At 36.4% G+C, this 16,321-nt stretch overlaps 1 protein-coding gene across 1 annotated transcript in view; it reads left to right on the plus strand.

The window, feature by feature from the left end:
• LOC116410492 (mucin-5B-like) overlaps window positions 1-16,321 on the plus strand; it is a 50,771-nt gene that overhangs the window by 25,929 nt on the left and 8,521 nt on the right. The window contains exons 13-17 of the mRNA XM_031901313.1: window positions 616-780; window positions 9,192-9,286; window positions 13,939-14,118; window positions 14,386-14,625; window positions 15,958-16,114. Of these exons, the coding sequence (XP_031757173.1) occupies window positions 616-780; window positions 9,192-9,286; window positions 13,939-14,118; window positions 14,386-14,625; window positions 15,958-16,114 (837 nt within the window). The remainder of the gene's footprint in view (window positions 1-615; window positions 781-9,191; window positions 9,287-13,938; window positions 14,119-14,385; window positions 14,626-15,957; window positions 16,115-16,321) is intronic.

Genomic DNA, 16,321 nt, shown 5'->3' on the forward strand with positions numbered 1-16,321 from the left:
GGTTACCAAACACACCCTCCAGTCTAGCAGCCAATGAAGAGATGGCGCTGCTGGTTCCCATAGAAACTCAGCTCTAGCTGTGCACTTTGCTGGAGAAACATGTTTTTTTCTCTTAACCTATTGTCCTGAGCTCACTTTAATTGTTACAGGGCTCAATCTAGGCAGGACTTTTTAGGGGATATATGTAGTACAAATGATGCCATTTGGGTGGGGGAGATGTGCTCAACTTATATACATGGTAGGAAAATGTAAGGCTATACCTGATTTCAAACCATTGACTTGTTGTGAGACATTATGACTGATATTATATGTACATCACTCTATGCCAATATATATATATATATATATATATATATATATATATATATATATATATATATATATATACATATGCACACACAGGGACTTAATGTAAAGAAAAAGGTCTAACGTTTTGACACAGTCTGTGCTCTTCCTCAGGGACAAAAACACTCTGTGTCACTGGTCTTTTTTTTTTCTTTTTTCTTTTTTTATATATATTTGGCTATTAAAAATCCTTGTAATTATAGATTTTGTTGTTTCTTTGTTTTTTTCTGTTATTACTAATGAAACCTTTCTGTTAATAACTTTGCTAAGGTCTCTGTGGAAACTTTAATGACATTCAGAAAGATGATTTTCGGTCGAGTAGTGGAGCTGTTGAGGCTAATGTTGTAGATTTTGCCAACACATGGAAAGCTCAATATTCCTGTACAAATGTGAAACCTGTCCCAGAACACCCATGCAGCTATGGCATGGAAATAGGTAACCAGTTTTTTCTACAATAATGTTCTTTCAGCTTTTTTGTTAAGTATTAAACATTCATTATTCAGTTTAATTTAAAGTTTTGTTTAATTAACGTTTACAATGCCAGCTAAAAGTGCAAGGGATTTATGACAAGGCAGGGTCAGATAGAGGCTCATGAGTAGTTGCGTTGAAGTGCTGGGACAAAGTGATGCAGAGAGAAGAACATGGTGGTGGCAAATTAGAAAATACCAGCAGTCTTTGATACAATGGTGCACAAAAATGATAACAATAATTAAGTTTTTTATTCAGCCTTTTAGGAGGAGGCGTAATAAGGAACATTAGGAGCTTTCATTTTCCAAGTTTCCTTCCCCTTTAAATCCATTTTTTTTATAGTGGCAAAAGTCATCAGCAAAAGCCATTTGATTGTTCTTCCTTCTGAAATCAATTACATTAATATTTCATGACACTTTGTGGTTTACACTAAAACAGTGAATGCTTTCTAGCTGGAATGACAAAAATATATGTTCTTTGTGAACATATCTTTGTATGTTCTTTGTGATATTGTCAACACTGTCCATCAATCCAGAAGTAAGTAGTAAAGTTGGCCATACATGCACTGATGCATAGTTTTTCTATCCATGATGATTGGTCGTTTACTCAATAGGACAGGTTAGAACATTTTAACAATAAAATCTTCACATGTACTGTGTGTCTGACATAAAATATACTTTTTTATTAGTATGTGCTATTGGGTAATTCTAAATAGAAAATTGCCCCCTGGGATCATAGGATTCACAGAGCACACAAACAAGCCAAGGCACACATACATGCTAGGCCACATCAGCCAATTAATGGAGTTCTGTCTTTTGCTTCCACACATATTTTTGTTACAGTTAAAGCTGCAATATTTCTGGTCATGTGATCTCTGAGGGAGCGCACAACCTCACAAATGGTGGCTCAAGGGAAAGTTGGTTGTACTTATTGACATGGCCCACTGTGGGAAGCCTTGAATTACCTTAACATTCACAAAGATGGTTCCCCAGTGTCAATAGGTACATGTTCGTATGGTTCATCAAAAGAGGCAGGACAGATGCAATAGAGCCCAGGACAACTATAAAAAACTGCAAAAGGTTTGTTTAAACACAAGTAAAGGTGGCCATACAGGTTAAGATCCGCTCGCCTGGCGAAGTCACCAAGCGAGCGGATCTTCTCCCGATATACCCCACCTATGGGTGGGCGATATCGGGTGAATTCAGGCCAGTTCAATTGTTTGGCCCTGGGGACAAACGATCACATTAGAACGCCGGTAATAGGCACAATCGGTTCAGGGACCACATCAGCGAGCCAATGAGGTCCCCAATCCGATTACATTTTTTAACCTACCCGATCGATAGCTGCCCGATTTCAGGCCAGATAGTGCCCATACACGGGCCGATAAACTACCGATTCGCTCTAAGGGACCAATATCGCCAGCTACAATCGGCCCGTGTATGGCCACCTTAATGTATAGTGCCAACATATGCACAATATTGCATTCATTTTATTTGTGCTTGCACTAGTTTCGGTTTGAGCTCTTTAACACTAAAGGACATTGATTACATCTTGATTACAATTCCACAAGTAATGTTTTTCTTACATACAGTAATTTGTAATAGGGGCTCTTCCCACTATAGATAAAAGAGTGTAAAAACTAAAAAATTTTTTTTTTCAACAGAGAAATACGCACACTATTGGTGCAACATATTAATTGACAAACAAGGGCCTTTTGCTGACTGCCATACTTCAGTGAATCCCGATCCCTACAGGCAGGTACAGTACTTGCAAGTTAATTTATTGCAAATCTGGTACATTGTTCTGCTACACAGCTGGTTTATGAATTTTCACCTTAAATATAGTACAGTTGTCCTTAGCTGTCCACAGATGACTGTATGATTTAGATTTTTTATTTTATCACTTTCAAATGATCACCAGCACATATACAGTATAGACATATATAAAAGACCTATCAATATACTCAAATATATTTCATTATTGCCTATTATTATAATAAGTCAGATTTATATAGCCACAACATATTCTGCAGCACAACACAAATCTTACATCATCATCATTCACCTCAGTCCCTATCAAATTTATGCACTTTATAAGGTCAGTTTTAACTAACCTACCTGTATGAATTTGGAGTGTGGTAGAAAACAACCTAGAGTACCTGGAAAAAAAACTACACTGACACAGGGAGAGCAGTCAAACACTTTACAGATGGTGCCCAAGATGGGATCGAACTCAGGAGCACAGCGATGCAAGGCAGAGGTGCAACCCATAGCCACTGTATAATGTACAGGTATAGGACCCATTATCCAGAATGCTCGGGACCAAGGGTATTCCGGATAAGGGATTTTTCCGTAATTTGGATCTCAGTACCTTAAGTCTACTAACAAATCAATAAAACATTAATTAAACCCAATAGGATTGCTTTGCATCCAATAAGTATTAATTATATCTTAGTTGGATTCAATTACAAGGTTCTGTTTTATTTCTACATAGAAAAAGGAAATCAGTTTTAAAATTCTGAATTATTTGATTAAAATGGAGTCTATGGGAGACGGGCATTCCGTAATTCGGAGCTTTCTGGATAACGGGTTTCCGGATAAGGGGTCCGATACCTGTATATACATATACAGTTAGGGTCAGATTTACGTAAACTCCATAATTACTTTTTTATTTTTTAATTTTCAAATTCAACTAAATTTGTTTTCCCAAATGTCTAATATTTACTAAAAAAAAGTTGCAAAGAAAAGTTGTAAAAAACTCAACTTTTTTGAATTGTTGCTGTGAAAATCACCACTTTATTGAATTAACGCAGTGACAATTCAAAAAAGTCAAGTTTTTTTTTACAAAACCCAATGAAATCTTTCAAGTTTCAAGACAAAAGAAAGAACTTCTGCTATTGACTTCTACATAAACCCAGCAAGTTTAATCTGGTGAATGTGAAAAATTTTAGCCATATGGTAAATAGCTACATAGTTGCAGTGTTTTTTCTCTGAGACTGTTTTGAAACAAATCATAGCTGAATTGTTACATCCCTCTTATTGGTTTAGTGGCATGTCTCCGCACTCTCTCCAGCTCATTAGTTTCCTTCTTAAAGAATGGAGCCCAAAACTGCACTCCATAGTCAAAGTGAGTATAGCAAGGTGAAGTGCTACAGGTTGGCTATCTGGGTCTGATCAGTGGCCCATAAAACCATTTCTGGACAGTTTCATGATCTCTGAAAGAGAGAGAGAGAGAGAGAGAGACTGGGAGACCCATGTAGGACCCAGTGATATTCACCCAATCCGTCACCTCATATACTAAGCTGTCTGCTTTGTATTTCCACAGAACTGTCTTTTTGATACATGTTCTTGCAAAAGAGCTGAAGACTGTATGTGCGCAACTATGTCATCCTATGTGTGGGCTTGTGCTGCGGTGGGAATCAAATTGGTTGGATGGAGAGAAGAAGTCTGCAGTAAGCAAGCTATAGTAATATAATAGTAAGCAAGATGCATATCTGTACCTTCTTTTTGTATACTTAAATGCTATCACACATAAACCTAAATTAATATTAAAAAAATATCTGATGATCTGTAGTGAACTGGAGTGGCCATTGGAGGGCTGTTAGTTACTCTATAAGGGGTACTTGGAGAATGATCCACAAAGCCCAAGTTTGTGAATTTTTAGTAGCACGATGATCTCTAAACAAGTGGAAATTGGTTGATTTGTAATAGTTTTAAGGCAACAGACCATCAATATCTGTGATCATTCAGTCATTGGGGGCTATGGCTTGATAATGTAAAACATAATTTTTCTTTTTACATAGTGATGTGAGAGGTGGTGTGTCAGGTCCATCAGACATTACAATGGTCCTTGATGTGAAATAAATTTGTTAATTTATATGAGACTAAATTGTAACTGTAACCAGTTACCCAGATAACAATTTCAATTAAATATTGGTTACACAACATGGAAACAAATAGAATCTCTAGCTCCTTTGCCCTTTACCCACCTTGTTATAGAATTCATATGTTATGCTGTGCCAGTAATGGTAAGAAACATGTAAATGTGTATAAGTTTAACAGAAACAATTGTCTTAAAAAGGAAATAAAAGCATCACTACTATAACTAGAGATAGTTTTAATGCTATAACTAACATTTTTTTTTTATTTTTCCCTCAGAAAACTATGTATTCTACTGTCCCCCGTCACTTGTGTACAGCTATACTGTAACATCCTGTATACCTACTTGTCGTTCCTTGGTTGAGCCTGACCCAACATGCAGCATCAGGTTTTTTACCATTGATGGATGTGTCTGCCCAAAGGGAACATACCTAAATGAAAATTTCATGTGTGTTATAAAAGAAGACTGTCCTTGTTATTACAAAGGAATCCCTGTACCTTCTGACAACCCCCTGCATGTTGGCAAATTGATTTGGTAAGGTTTTTTTTTCATTTTGCTTTAAAGAAGTTCCTTTGCAGGAGGATCGTAAACTGATAAAACAGTTTGTTTTTTTTCTGATCATTATGCAGTTGTTGGGCCAGTAAGAGAACTGTTTAATTCATAGACCAGGATACTGAATATCCTCTGACTTGTATCATCGACAGAGATTGATACATAATAATAGCTTATTAAATTGTCTTTTTAAATTTGAGTTTTGACAGATCCTGTTTTTTAAAGCCAGGGGAGTAAAGGCCCAAAGAAAAGTCATGGTATGTTGTTGGGGTAAAGGTCAGAAATATCCAATTATTGAATTTCCCACGTTTAACTTTAGCAGAAATCACCCCTATGTTTTTTTTATAGACTGTACAGATAATGACCTACTGAGCATAGTTATTCCTCTGCAATTATCACAAATAAGCAGCGAGTGCAACTGTATATTGACTATATGGGAATAATCAAAATGTTACCCATTAGGCACAAATCTTTTTATTATATGGCGCCTAAATGTCTATAGATCACATATGCCTATTATTTTTCCAGCTTTTCTCAATTTTCTACAGCATATTATGCTTACACATTAAATGTTTCTTTTCTTTTACTTTGCTCCTGTAATTACTAATTAATGACACACCTTTTATGATTGGTTTGTTCTAATTATTCTAATTGTATGTTCCATTATGATTGGTCTATTCAGCCACCATGTGATTGGTCAGTGGTGACTTTAAATATTCTATGCTTATAGGATGTTATCCAGCCTATGATTAAGTGCCCAGAATGGCATGAAATGCATAAGGCATAGCATTTATGTGTAATATTCAATAAAATAATTTTGATTTTACTTTAATATTGAGCTTCAATTCCTCTTATATGGATAACTGGAGTGCCTGCCTATCTCTTCAAATTTGCTTTTCTCAATTATATTGTGCCCACAGTAGCTACTGACAACTACATTTGCTTGTTGCAGAACAGAACAAGGTTTTCGCTGATTCATTTATTTATATATATAAATATTTTTGTTTGTTTTTTTAACTAGAGCAGAGGGTGCTTAATCAGGCAGTTTTTTGTATCTGTAATTATAAATAATTTCCCTGCATGTTTTTACTTTTACTTTTCTTTCATTCTAGCACCTGTACAAATAGGCAGATTAATTGCACAGAAAAAGAACAACCAGGTAATCACAACATCCATGATTACTCTAGATTTGGTGGAACTATTTTAGAGGTCCTTAGATGGAACCTGAAGAATCTAGATAATCCTTTACCATTGTGCAACCTAGACTGAGGCAGGAAAAGATTCAAATAATTACTACTTATGGTCATTGCTTCGATATTTAAGATGTATAATTTGGGGTTATGCCTTTTGCCAAGTTTTTACCTTATGCAAAATTAAAAATGGATTTGTTATTTTTTTGTATTTGCTTTTCAGACAAAATTCTACATGGCACTATTAGCAGTAACTCAAAGAATTATATATATATGTGTGTGTGTGTGTGTGTGTGTGTGTTTGTGTGTGTGTGTGTGTGTGTGTGTGTGTGTTTGTGTGTGTGTGTGTGTGTGAAATGTGTATTTAAATGTTCACAGGTTTATAAAATGCTCCCTAAACACAGGTCTGAAGTAAACTGTTTTACCTTGGTAAATCAACTTGTGATATGCGAGGGGGGCAGAACTGGGGTTGAGATAAAACCATCATCATGATGATAAATGTTTTCTTTAGCTCAAGAAACTACTTAAACACTCATCCATGTCCTTATCCTATCCCATGCAGATTACTGCAGCCTACTACTAAGCGTTTTGAAATTCCATCCTCTACTCTATGGTGCCTCATATTTTTTTATGTCTGACTGCCCTTCTTTAGCCAATTTTATTTTTACAAAATGCACATCTACTGCTATCTCCTAACCTAAACATTCCACTTCTTTTATTGACAGTTTTTTTGCATTTACAAGTTTAACAATCAAGATTTGCATTATATCTACATGTATCTTAAATATTGAATGTGTCTGTATGCATTAAGGAAGTGAAGTAGGAAAAAGGAAAAGGAAGAGAACAGGGGAAAGAGAAAGGAGAAAGAAAAAAGGAAAAAAAAATTATGAAGAGCAAATAATATAATTTATTAGTTATAATTCCTGGGTATCAGCCTTAGTAAAGTTCTTCCATGAGTCCCATTTCTTATGGTGGTTACATAGAGAGTTTTTAATCCTTGCGTTGTGATATTCAAGGGTTCGTGAGAGGTTGATAAAGTTTTTTAGTTGAGCATTGAGGGAATAAGATCGGTTTTCCATTTTTGAGTAAACATTCCGATTTTGTTGTTCCATCCCTGAATTTCTCTATACAGAACTCTCCTTCAGCTTCTTCAAAACTAAACTCAAATCCTATATCTTTGAACTCTAGCACAGTATCTAGTCCACTCTTAGCACTTATGCATTTCAGTAATTTTTCTTATTGCTAATGCCTTAATATGTTTAAGTAGCTCAAAGCTGGTCACTAAAAATCCTGACTCTTAACTGACCATTGACCCAAGCATACAACAAATAATTTGCAAAGTAGGTCACTGCAAAATCTGAAAGAGATATGGGATCTGTTATCCAGAAACTTGATTGATAAAAGGCTTTGAAGCAGTTTATAATTGTATTTACAGACTAAGATTTTTATTCCTATGCTATGATCTAATGGTGGAAAGAGTCATAATGACAAAGTTCTTCTATTGTTTTTTCAATTAAATCCATTCTTATAGAGCAAGTGCAACAAGAAAATTATTACTCAGCTGTAGCTTGTCATTAAACATCTACCCCATCATGCACCTGCAAATTCATGGACTCACATGCTTATCTTTGCTTTTCTCCCTCTGGCTTTAGTTGACATCAGATGGATAGATTTAGTAGAAAAAAGTTTGATTGTTTTTTGCAACCAGAGTAAGCAAATGTAACCTTTATTTCTATATATTGAACTAATAGTAGACAAAGTCATAATGACCAGGTTCTACTATTGTTTTTCAAATTAAGTCCATTCTTATAGAGCAGGTGTAACAAATTCATCATTACTCATCTGGAGCTTGTCAAAAAACCTCTATGCACCTGCAAATGTGTGGACACATTATCAACTTTACTTTTCTCCTTCTGGCTTTAGTTGAAGTCAGATGGATAGATTTACAGTAGTAGAAAAAAGTTTTTCCATATTGTTACCATATCCATAGATTGGCAGAATACAATATGTAATCAAAATGTTAGTTGTTATAGTTTTAGGACTGTAACAATAGCTGGTGGTCTAAGGGGGTGGCTGGGATGCCCACTGCTTCCCATACGGGGACGCCCACCATCTTATTCACTGTGTGTGTATGTGTCTTTCTGGTTTTGATGCATGTGCATGCATGTGTCTTTTCATTTAGCGCTCTGTGTTTGACATCAATTTGGTGCAAAATTTAAATATTTAAAGGTGCCATGACCTTGTACTCACTGCCCAATGTAAGTCAATTCTAGATTGTTCCCAGGTGCATTCCTATTCCATGCCTGTTTTTTGACTACTCTTTCGCTTTCTGATTCTATACAGTGCTGTTGGTTTTTAACCCCGGCCTGTTCTACGACTACATTGAATCATTCCCTGTTCCTCCTGTCACACGATTTGGTTCCCTTGCCTGCCCAGCACTCTTGCCTTGGTTCTCTCTCTAAGTCCTGGCAGCATCTGAGTAGTGAAGGGCTCCTCCTGATGTGAAATGCGGTTGTTATAGGCAGAAACGTGAGCCATGACCTGAACCTTGATGCTTGTCCTGGGTTTTGGGATACCAATCTTGACAAGGACAAAACATTTTTGGTTTGGGATGGTCTTGTTGTTAAAATACTTTCTGAATAGAACTCAATATAGAACCTGTATTCATAACTAAAATAAACAGACTACTACTATAGAGAATTAAAAAGTCGACAAATGTTATTTTGGGAAGCTAAAAATAATTTTTCCCTTTTTTAGTGTGCACTCCTCCAATGGTCTACTTTGACTGTGAAAAGGATGGGGACAAGGGATCAGAATGCCCAAACACTTGTCATACATTAAATGCCCAGTGTGTGAGTAAAATAGTTTATTCATTTGGAAATAAAGTTCTAGGAATGCCTACATGTTTATGTATTTACAAAATGATTTGTTAATAGTTTAAGTCTCCTATGCATTTTTCTTGTTCTGGCTTACTTACAATAGTTTTTAGACTGTTTGTAGATACTTATGAAGATACTTGAACTCAATATTTTCTTATTTAACCCCATTGATTTCATTCTATTCCTTAAAATTTTTTAAAATGCAAGAAAGACAACTGTTGTTTTCTTGTAGCTGTAGTAAAAAAGCTCCCAAATTTATATGTAACTATATTTTATCATTCATATATATGGCCTAATTCATTCAGTTACCACCAGTATCTTTTAAATTACCAATATGCCATGCTTCTTACCTAATTGTATTTTACCTACCAGGACTTTTGTTGCAATGATTTTTTACATTTCTTAATGGACAATTGAGACTGCTAAGGGAAAGCTAAGGTGTAAATATCAGTAGTAGCCTATAACCAACATTACATAACAATATGTTGGCCAATAGATAGTGAAGCCTGTTGCAGCTAGCAATAATAACAAAAATACATTACCAAGTGCCAGTTACTGGACATTGGGGGGCACCAGATGATGTAAATGCCGATGTAGCCTCATTTGGATTTAAAAAAAAATCCAACAAAGCTTGTTTTCATTTACTTTTGGTGAAGGGGATGTACAAAATAAGCTCAGAGCTGACAAATATGACAGACACAAATCAGAAGTTTTGTTACTACAATGCAAGAAAACACTACCTCCACCAATTTAAAAATAATATTGTCCCTCCACAACACTGTCTTTCTTTTTAATGATTCTCTTTAATGAAACTCACGTTTGCAGCCAATCATATTTCTGCTTGCAAATAATACATTCTACAAAACTTTAGACTATCTCAGTCTGGCCATTTAGAACTATCACAGCAATTGCAACAAAGGTAAATAATTACCTGTCTTACTACAAAGCATAGCGCATATAGTAGGTATATGTTTTCTATCGGGAATCTAATGCTGCTATGTAAAATTGTCAGCATCACTTTATGTGAGACTTAAGGGTCTAAAACAAATCTAATTCTGCTTCCTTATTTCTTGTATTTTTGCTCCCATACCTGTGTCTTACTGTCGTGTGCTGTGACAGTACAGCCCATTATGTGTTTCCGGCTGCTTATGCCCAAAGGGATTGGTTCTAAATGATGATGGAAACTGCATTTATGAATCAAAATGCCCTTGTTCCCACAACGGTGTCAGTTACAAACCAGGGGAAAGGATGGTTTTTCGTTGTAACGATTGGTAAGCATTACTGCATATTTTTGGAACATAAAAGAAATATCAGCAATAAAAACGTTGCAAAAAGTAAATTAAAAAGTTAAAAAACCCTGTTAGGGACCAGAAGGCCCTAACTACAAGACAGGAAGGACCCAGTGGCAGTGAGCCAACAGTGCAGATGGGCTAGCAGAGGTGGGGCTACACCCCCATATAAACCATATTTACAAACATCAATACTAACTGTAGATATTAGTATCACAATAGCCTTGGATACTATGCTTGTTCAAGAACTCATCCAGGCCCCTCTTATAGGCATTAACTGAATCTGCCATTACAACATCACTAGGAAGGGCATTTTCCAACGTCACTGCCCTCAACCTGAAAAAACACCTACAGTATGTTTTTATGGGAAAAAAGATCACCCCCATCTGTCTATAATCCCTTCTAATGTACTTGTACAGAGTAATCATGTCCCCTCGCAAGCACCTTTTTTCCAGAAAAAAACAACCCAACCTCAACAGTCTAACCTCATAGTTTAAATCTTCCATCCCCTTTACCAGTTTAGTTGCAGTCTCTGCACTCTCTCCAGCTCATTAATATCCTTCTTAAGGACTGGAGCCCAAAACTGCCCTGCATACTCACGGTGAGGCCTTACCAGGGACCTATAAAGGGGCAAAATTATGTTTTCATCCCTTGAGTCAATGCCCTTTTTTATACAAGACAGCACTTTATTCACTTTAGTAGCCACAGAGTGACACTGCCTGGAATTAGACAACTAGTTATCTACAAAAATCCCCAGATCCTTCTCCATCAAGGATACCCCCAACAAACTACCATTTAGTGTATAACTTGCATTTATATTATTTTTATCATTTCAGCTTTGCACTATTCAACACTGAACCTCATTTTCCATTTTGATGCCCAGTTTTCCAATTTTGTCAAATCGCTCTGCGATGAAACTTATCCTGCATGGAACTTATAGTTTTGCACATTATAGTATTGTCAGCAAAAATAGAAACAGTACTGTCTATGCCCACCTCCAGGTCATTAATAAACAAGTTAAAAAGCAAAAAACCAAGGACCCCCTCCACTAACCACGCTGGCCCAAGTGAACATTTCAAAAGGGATTTTCAACTTAATAGTATTTTTATGGTATTTTAAGTCTAATGCAAACTTAGTGGGCCAAGCTTTGCTACAGTACCAATAATAATGTAGTTTTGAAGAAAATGGGCTTAATTAATCCCTTATTGTCATGATTATTAGGCAAATGTTATCAGTGTTTATAGTTTATATCCCTTGTTCTTCTTAGTGGCTATTAATGTAACATACTTTGTTGTCATTATTATGGATCCAACAGTGTGTGCAATAACAGAACCTGGGTATGTGATAGCAAATCAGACATGGGAATATGCACTGTGTATGGAGAGGGACATTACATCACATTTGACAGCAAGCGTTACACTATAAATGGAGACTGTGAATACACACTTGTTCAGGTATGGTAAAAGGGTAACCCATAAATATTATAGGCGTTCCATAATAGCCATTTGCTGCTTACATTATTTTATATACACACTTTCAGGATTTCTGTGACATTCATAACTTAAGGAAAGGAACTTTTAAAGTCATCACAGAGAATGTCCCTTGTGGAACTACAGGAACTTCTTGTTCCAAAGCCATCATAATATATTTAGGGGTGAGTTTGTTTCTGAATTACCTTATTTGTATTTTAGTACAGTATTAAAGTATACTTAAGAAAAGGGCTTTCGCTTGCAATTTCATCTTCTCCTATTTATCCAATAGAAAAATATTTTTGGGACAGTTTTTATGTATTCCTCCATAACAAGGAAATGTTCTCATAAACTGTCTTAATTTCTTAGAAAGAATATACTTTTTACTAATATATACATATATACATTTTCCTTAGAGAGGTACAAATGGTCTGAGAACTTCTAGCTAGTAGTGATGAGCAAATCTGTTCGTGAAGCGGCGATTGTCACCCTCTGCAATTTTTTGTCGTCCGCATTTTTTTTTTGTCGTCCGCGTTTTTTTGACGTGACCGCGGGCAATTTGACGCAACCGCCTGTTTGTGATGCGATTGCGTGCCCTGTTTTGCTGCAATTGTACCCAATTTGACACGTGACAAAAAATTTGTGCACAACAAGTTTTTCCACAGCAAATTTTTCTGGAAGTTTTGCGAAACAATTTGCCAATAGAGATGTAGCGAACTGTTCGCCGGCGAACTAATTCGCGCGAACATCGGGTGTTTTGCGGACTTTTGCCGATGTTCGCCACTTTGGGTTCGCCGTGTTTTTTTTTGGCGCCGCGTTTTTTCGCCTTGGGTTTTCCGCCACGTTTTTTCGCTTCGTTTTATCGCCTATGCATATACATAGGAATAGCTTGCATTTTTTTTTTTTGCGTTATTTTTTGGGGGGTTTTTTTTGCGTTATTATTTGGCGTTTTTTTTTTGCGTTATTTTTTTGCGTTTTTTTTGGCGTTTTTTTTACAAGTATTTTTCAGAGAAGTTTTTGCCCTTGATCCCCCTCCTGCATGCCACTGTCCAGATCGTGGCACCCTTTAAACAACTTTAAAATCAGTTTTCTGGGCAGAAATGGCTTTTCTAGGTTTTAAAGTTCGCCTTCCCATTGAAGTCTATGGGGTTCGCAAAGTTCGCGAATATTCGCGAGTTTTGGCGAAAGTCCGCGAACGGGTTCGCGAAGATTTTCGGCGATGTTCGCTACATCACTATTAGCCAATGGCGAAATGAGGAAATTCGCCACGAATCCATGCTTATTGACCATCAGTTTTTACATCCCAATAAATTTTTAGAATAGGATAGCATTGAGAAGATTTATATTGCATTATAAAGCATTTTCTTGTATTTCTACTTATATTTAATTTGTGTTTACTATTTGAACATTGAATATTAAAACTTTGCATATTTTCATTGGGTTTTTTTTATAAAGGAAAAAAATGTATGTACTAACCCTTTTTTTGCAAAGTGTTTAATTAATTGAAGCACATTATTAAATCAGAACAATATGTATTTTTGTCTATGCTATAAGCGGCAGCATTGAGCCTCACCAAATTATTAATATCTCTGAAAATGAACAAGTGCTGCATTAATATTAACTAAATACATGTTAGTCATGACTTACCAATGGAGCTGCTCTCTTAAAAATTATATTTTACCAAATATTTACTAAATATATTCATAAAATATATTTTCATTTATTTTCATACCAAATCTTTTTCACCAAAGATATTTGGTAAAATATAATTTTTAAGAGAACAGCTGCCAAAACTTGGACATAAATTAAAAATGTATTTTTTAAATTTTAAATTGTTTTTTATGTATTTATTTCATTTGTGTGCAAGGGAAACAAACTTATTCTCTCAGATGGAAACTGGGAGGTGGAGCAGACCTTCAGTGAAATTGACATAGCATACAAAGTCCGGAACATGGGCCTGTTTCTGGTGGTTGAAACTACAAATGGGCTTGTTATAAAATGGGACAGGATGACAAGTATCTACATTTATTTGAGCATCAGTTTCAAGGTATTTTATTACAGAAAACATTTAATGATTGTGAGATTCTGAGTTTGATGTCTTGCCTTTAAATGTGTGCCCACTACAGTCAGGTGCAAAGTTTCATGTTCAACACCCAGGTAGCCCTGTACTTACTGCCTTGTAAGTAGGCACAGTTGGCACTAGCATAGATGAGCTGAAACAAGTGCAGTGTCTTTTTTAACCTCAACTTACACGTAGATAAGTAATAGATATGTAATAATGCCCAACAGCTTTTCTTTAATTTTTTCCTTTTAGGGGAAGGTCTGTGGTCTTTGCGGTAATTTTGATGGCAATATAAACAATGACTTCACTACTAGAAGTAAATGTGTGGTTGAAGATGCAACAGAGTTTAGAGATAGTTGGAAAGTGTCACCAACCTGCCCAGAGGTCTATATATCCAAAGATCCATGTTCAATCAATCCACATCGGGTATCTTGGGCACAGAAACTTTGCATGGTTATCAACAGCGATGTGTTCTCTAAATGTCATTCTGAGGTAATAAGGTTGACAATGTGAGGGTAATAAATAGTAGCCCATGTGGACTGCTGACCTGCAAGAGGCTCCGCTTGGAGTAAAACTGTGTCTTTGTGGTTCCAAAACTTGCCTCCAAGCTGTGTAAATGTAAAAATAAAAACCTACTTTGAGGTCACTGGGAACAACATCAAAGGGGGTTGGTGAGCAACATGTTGTTCATGAACCATTGGTTGGGGATCACCTAGGCCACCTCGCCCTGAACCTGCGCATCGCAGGAGGAGGGGGGTGTTGCGATACGAAACGCAGCAGAGTACAGACTAGGGGTAGGCAGGAGAGACTCCTGCCTGGTGCCCCCCCAATAGTTGCGCCCTAGGCAGCTGCCTCTTCTGCCTACCCCTAGTTCCAGCCCTGGGATCACTGATTTAGACCTAGACCTAAACTGAGTTTTGAAATATACTGTCTTTTAGTGCAAAATACTACAAATATAGCTTCATTATATTAACTTGTTACAGATTGAACAACACTAATTGCTAGTTGGTTGCTATTGTTCACTGGATGGGTGTAATTTGAGCTCCATAGTATGTTTAAAAAGCAATGCCTATGTCTCCAAGGTTCCAACAACTCCTATTTTATTCATGCATCATTCCACTTATCAGTTTCTTCAAAGATAGAATTATAGACTTTTGATATGTTTGAAATATAAAAAATTGTTGGTAAAAAAATAACATTTCCAATGTGCTCAGATGTTGAGCCCAAGGCATTTATATCATATCAGCACAAGTTTGTGTGAATATGGAAAATATATTACAGGTCTGGGTATTAATGCAAAAACACTAAAAGGCACAAAATTACTGATGCTCTCTAATTTGCTCATCTGAATGACAAACAAGTTAGGGGATAGGGGACACCCATGTGCTGCCATTGCCCCTATAAATACAGCATTGCCAGATGCAGGCAGCACTGTATTGATTGAAGAAGAGCAGGTCTTTCATCTCCGTTGAGGAGTTCGAAGACCTGTGCCTATGATGCTAAGTGTAGGACAGGGTGCAAAGCTATTTTAAACAAATGGTGGTTTGTGCCTGTTTTTATACTATGCACTATACCACACCCTTAGTAAATGAGCCATAATAAGTCTATGAAACTAGAGGTTAATTGTAATACTACAGTACTATACTAAAAGTTAACATCCCATAGGTTTAGCAACATGCAGTCTTTGTTTTTGTTTAACTCGTGAAAAGTTTTAGGCATCTAAACATAGCTTTTTCCAAAGCATGCCATAAAAAATGCCTCATAATCCATTCTACAAACTAATAGTTTACCTTCTTTATCTTCTTTTACTCCATGGACTTTCAGGTGGACCCTGAGAAATATTATGAGGCCTGTATTAGAGATACTTGTGCATGTGACATTGGTGGAGACTGCAATTGCTACTGCACAGCAATAGCAGCTTATGCCCAAGCCTGCAGTGAAGCTTGTGTATGTGTAGACTGGAGAACACCTACCCTTTGTCGTAAGTACAGAGATTGCTCATCAAAAAAAACGATAACCGAATGATAGCAGCTAGTTAAGCCCCCCCCACACATATAATAACATTATGTCACAACTGCACACACACATATAATAAAATATCACAACTATAGTTCCCTGCTGGGCCACCATCACTGGGGGAGAAGAGGGTACAGTGCCAGGCCCGGTGAAGTCATAAAATTTACCTAGA

The sequence above is a fragment of the Xenopus tropicalis genome, chromosome 4 (genome assembly GCF_000004195.4).
Source record: "Xenopus tropicalis strain Nigerian chromosome 4, UCB_Xtro_10.0, whole genome shotgun sequence".
NCBI classification, from domain to species: domain Eukaryota; kingdom Metazoa; phylum Chordata; class Amphibia; order Anura; family Pipidae; genus Xenopus; species Xenopus tropicalis.